The sequence below is a fragment of the Engraulis encrasicolus genome, chromosome 9, assembly GCF_034702125.1.
Source record: "Engraulis encrasicolus isolate BLACKSEA-1 chromosome 9, IST_EnEncr_1.0, whole genome shotgun sequence".
In the NCBI taxonomy this organism is placed as follows: Eukaryota; Metazoa; Chordata; class Actinopteri; order Clupeiformes; family Engraulidae; genus Engraulis; species Engraulis encrasicolus.
Window position 1 is genome coordinate 19,475,781 of NC_085865.1, and position 5,000 is coordinate 19,480,780.

Here is a 5,000-nt window from a genome sequence, read left to right on the forward strand (position 1 = left end):
CCCATGAGCCCCAGCCTACGTGCACCATGCATGCCACCCCTCACACCCAGGGATGGCTATCGAGTGGCGGCCAAGCAGGGGATCTCCCTTTATTGACAGGGCCGTAATGCGAGACACAAAGAGGCATCGATCGCTGTAGCTGTACCTGAGATAATTAAGGCCTCGTGCCTTTTCCCCTGTCTCCCTTAACCCAGTGCAACCTACCTACTCAGCCACACAGCACACATCCTAGCCCCCCCCCCACACACACACACACATACACACCCCTGAGCCACGCATCCGTGACTAAGTAGGCAGATCGAACCCCTGCATGAGAGTGATACGTTACTGTATCGATTGCATTCGCCAACACGAGGGTGACTTCGGAGACGCTTATCCTACACATGTCAGGGCAAAGCAGCATCAGGAAGTCTTTAATGAACTCTGCAACCTCCCACCCGATCCAGTGTTGCCTGGCCTGGCTAGCACAGCCCAAAACCCTGGGCCAAGATCAGCACTACGTAGAGAGGGGGTGGGAGTGTGGATAATGATGGTAGCACTCATTAAGTGCAGGGCAAATACACATTTATATGGCCTGCTATCGAGTATTATTAATTGGTATTTTCTTTACATGCAAGCTTGTTATAATAAACTATTCATAAATATGAGGCAATAAGCCATGGAAGGCATTTCAGCCACAGGGTTTTTGTGTTGTGCTTTCATATATAACTGGTTAAAAATGTGTTTACCATTAGCATAAACATTACTACCCTCATTCCTAAGAGGAATGGGAGACGTGAATCTCCTGTCGCTGCACTGCTGGTGTGGAATAGGTTGGAAATATAGCGTGTCCCCTCCACAGCCACGAACCGCCCTAGGCCACTTCTCTCTCTGACTAACAACCTATAACGGCTCATTACGACAAAGTGTCACACGCCATCTCTTTTAATGAGTCTCGCTGCTTATCGTAAAAAAGCTCAACAGGTGCGACGTTAATTATCAGCCATTCGAGGTTTATGACAATCCAATGCTTTTTTGGGTTTGCCAGTAATTTAATTTTTTTGTCATGGCTTTCGAAAGGCAGACTGCCATTGATCACCATAACGAGTGCAGTGTCTTTTTCCGTTGCCTGATTTTATCTTTCTGTTTCTCCTGCTCTCACAGAGGTATCCATCGCTCGCTCCAGTCAGGACGACCGGCGATGTGGAGGTAAATGTTTTATATCCTCGGGTGACGGACTTCTAATGAGCCTTTCTACACGATTTCTTCCTGTAGTTTAGGGGAAATTAGGGTAGAGTTTTGGTACATTTATTGTCACAGACCGGGAATCAGACTTTTTGGGGTGATTTTTATTTCATGGTCTACCCTGCATATGTAATCAAGCTTAAATTTAAATTCATGGAAAGCGCTGGAATGATTGGGCAATTAAGGATATTGATAGTATACACTTAAAAATGTTAGTTGATTCGAGTGCTTAGTAATCCCTTAAGAACACAAATTTATGTGCAAAATGATGTGCATTAATCAATCCAGTTAATTATGTAAATTAATTCAGTATGACTGCAATCTGCTCTCTATTGTCATTACATGGTTAATTTAACTTGATTTAATGTAATTAATGAATCAGGGATTACTGGTGTCATTCATAGCCTTTGTGCATTCGGGACTTTATAGTGTGGAAGCTTTCCAAGACCTTTTGTAACATTTCTGCTTTCTGTTGAGTTCCATTGCAAATCCATCAAATTGCAATTGTGATGAATTCATAGAAATAGGCTGTATAGCATTTCTAGACTTTACTAAACTAAAAAGACAGTTGTTGCACTTGATAATAATAACATTTAAATCACTTTTTGATTCAGTTTATTTGGGAATCACGCATAGGGTTGAAACATTTATTCTGCACTTAGAGGCTTCTGCATCTGAAGTCTTTCCATTGTTCATGGCTCTCCTCTCCATCCTGCCGACAGACTTCAATGTGTTCCACATGATCGCGGTGGGTCTGAGCAGCTCCATCCTCGGTTGCCTGGTGACCCTGCTCGTCTACACCTACTGCCAGAGGTACCAGCAGCAGTCACACGACGCCACGGTGATCCACCCCATCTCGGCGGCGCCACTCAACACCAGCATCACCAACCACATCAACAAGCTGGACAAGTACGACTCGGTGGAAGCCATTAAGGTCTGAGTCCTCATTCACGCACCATCTCACCAAAACTCATTAACCCACCATTGACTACTCATCGTGTACGTGTTTCCCCAAAGACCTACTACTCTACTTAGTGCTAAACGTGTGTCTGAGTGTATGTGTGTACTGTGTGTTAGTGTGTGTGTGTCTCGTCGGTGTGCAGCGACATGTTGTGTAAGTGCTCACGTCTTCATGCACAACTTTCTTCTTCAAAGGTCATGAATACTGTAGTCAGCCACTGTCAATGCTCTCAGTCCTCTGGGCTGTGAAGTCTTAGACATTTTTTACTGTAATTATGGAGTTCTGGAAATGAATGCATTTTTTCTTCTTTTAATAGGACAGAGCTGTGTTATGTCACTTTAGTGAGGGCAGAAGAAAAGCTTTTTGACAAGCACAGAAACCCTTAACCTGTGGATGTAGAGGTGGCTTAATGAGGGCAGAGAGAACTCGGTAAAAAAGTGTCCTTCTCTCTGAGTCTTATAGTCTAGCCTGCAAGCTGCAAAACGTGTCTCATCTTGCTCATAAGGGTATATGATTGATGAAATCCTGCAGCTGTTTTTATAATTACAGTGTTTGAATGTCTACCATTTTGTAAAGTATCCTTATAAGTAATATTTATACATTCCTTTTATAGTTGAATGAAGCTAGAAATGAACTCAGCATGCCAGCTGGGAAAATGATAATGTCAGGTTTATGTGGCCTCAACGGAAACTTGAAAGTAATAGTATGTAATTGAAAAACAAATTACGATGAGCTGTCTAACTTATAAAAAAAAGCCCCAGACATGCTATGAGATAGTGAGAAACAAATCAAGTTGGAATAGACACTTAACATCTGTAATCACAGTGATAACATCAGAGGCACATTTTACAAATCAGATACTAAAAGTGTTTTAGCAACCACCTTGGGCTACTTTCATTATTTTCATTGTCCGATACAGTAGTTAGTTCAATCAACATCATAGCAAATCACATCAGGCTTTGACCTCAGCTCAGATGCGCATGGCATAAAATTATAGAAATTGGGTGTTGTAATTGTTTTTCATTGTTACTTCTGAAATAATCAGTTAGATAATCTTTTTCCTTTTCCATTATTTAGTCAATGAAAACTTGTGTGCGTGTGAAACGTCAATGGAACTCCAAAAACTCACCGCACTATCTCCTTCACTATAGCACACTATAAAGTGAAGCAACCAAAGCCACCATATTGCTAGAAAATAAATGTTTTATGACAAACCATAAAGAGATAAGTTTCCCACCTGAAAGAGACTACAGTATATGTAAGTGTCTGTAGCAACAACGAGAGAAGCATATCTAATTTCCAGACACATAACACCAATCTGTCTAGCCAGAGGAGTGCTGAACAACTATAATGTCTGTCGTTGCGAGAGCCCTCTTTGTCCCCACACTTATCCTCGTTCCAGACTGCCTCTTGGGCTTTTCTGAGATAGATGCAGCTCAGATTTAGTGTCCAAGGTTTCATTTGGTCCCTTGACAAAATGTGCCCGTGTACCGTGTGAACACAAAAGACACATTTTTGTAGGCTACTTGTACTCCCCTATCTTGAATGCTGCTGCTATTAAAAACATCTGGCCTGTTGCTCTTACTGCTCTCGCTCTCATATCATTGTACCTCGCCTCAGGCTAAAACAGAAGTGAGGGAAATGCTGATGCGGTGTGTACCGAGGACGTTAGTAAGACACCTGCCCATTACCCTTTTGCAAGCCCACGCTAACCGTACTGTTGCCGTTTGCGTTGTGAGGACGTTAGTGTGACTCTTGCCCCCTTCCTCTTTGCAGCCTGACGTTTCCGTACTGTTGCCCCTGGACGACCACAGCTTGCACCAACCTCTGTCCTCTAACATGGGCGTGCCCTGTGGCCTGGAGATATTCTACTAACACCCTCCAGCAGAGTCCTTCGTCTCCTTCACCATCTCCTCCTATGGCTTCCTTCCCTCCTTCCTCTCTTCCTCCTGTGTCTCTTCCTCCTTCTCCTCTTCCTCCTCCTCCTCCTGTTTCCCTTCCCTGCCTCACCCTCTTCCACCTACCTTCCCCACCTTTCTCTCCTCCTCCTCCTATGTCCCTTCCTCTTTCTTCTCTTCTTCCTCCTTCCCTTCCTCCTTCTCTTCGTCACTTTTTCTTTCCTAATCAACTCTGCCTTGCTCCTGGTAGACCCCATTTTGTATGGCAGGTCGGCACTTGTTTCTTCTCTTTCTCTCTTTCCTCCACCTCTATAACGACCTACACTATGTGACATTCATGCAAGCCCCATACTTCTACCACGCACTGGCTTTCGATGAGGCACTGTAATTCCGTCTCCTCTTTCTGTTGCATTCTCTTCATTGCCTCTCAGATGTTTCCATTTTTATGTTGTATGCACGTCGTTTTCTTTTTTCCCGTTGTTCCGTCTTTTGTTGGTCCAATCAATTGTCTCGGTGACATTTCTGTCATTTGTCATAGTACAATGATCTTTCATTGGAGCGTCTCTTGTTATGAAGAGAGTACAGGTCATCCCTTCATCTGCCAGTAACCTTTAAATGAACAACTTTGGAACTTCTTACTTTTCCATTTCATTTTGTCAGAGTGCATGAAATCTGTTTTCATTGGCTTGGACTGGCTTTATTGTTTTCGGTTGCGTGCTGAAACATTTAGTCAAAATGGCTTGATATTTAAATTCTAAAATGAACAAAAGAGCCTATGACATTTTTTTTACAATACAACTGGTAGGACACATTCAGAAAGTTCCTCACGTTCCTTTGTTCTCTGTCCTTCACAGGCGTTCAACAAGAACAACCTGATACTTGAGGAAAGAAACAAGTACTTCAACCCTCAGCTCGCC

At 43.2% G+C, this 5,000-nt stretch overlaps 1 protein-coding gene across 1 annotated transcript in view; it reads left to right on the plus strand.

Moving 5' to 3' along the window:
* sema5a (sema domain, seven thrombospondin repeats (type 1 and type 1-like), transmembrane domain (TM) and short cytoplasmic domain, (semaphorin) 5A) overlaps positions 1 to 5,000 on the plus strand; it is a 259,814-nt gene that overhangs the window by 253,358 nt on the left and 1,456 nt on the right. The window contains exons 20-22 of the mRNA XM_063206705.1: positions 1,144 to 1,188; positions 1,947 to 2,158; positions 4,938 to 5,000. The exon at positions 4,938 to 5,000 is cut by the window's right edge and continues 1,456 nt beyond it. Of these exons, the coding sequence (XP_063062775.1) occupies positions 1,144 to 1,188; positions 1,947 to 2,158; positions 4,938 to 5,000 (320 nt within the window). The remainder of the gene's footprint in view (positions 1 to 1,143; positions 1,189 to 1,946; positions 2,159 to 4,937) is intronic.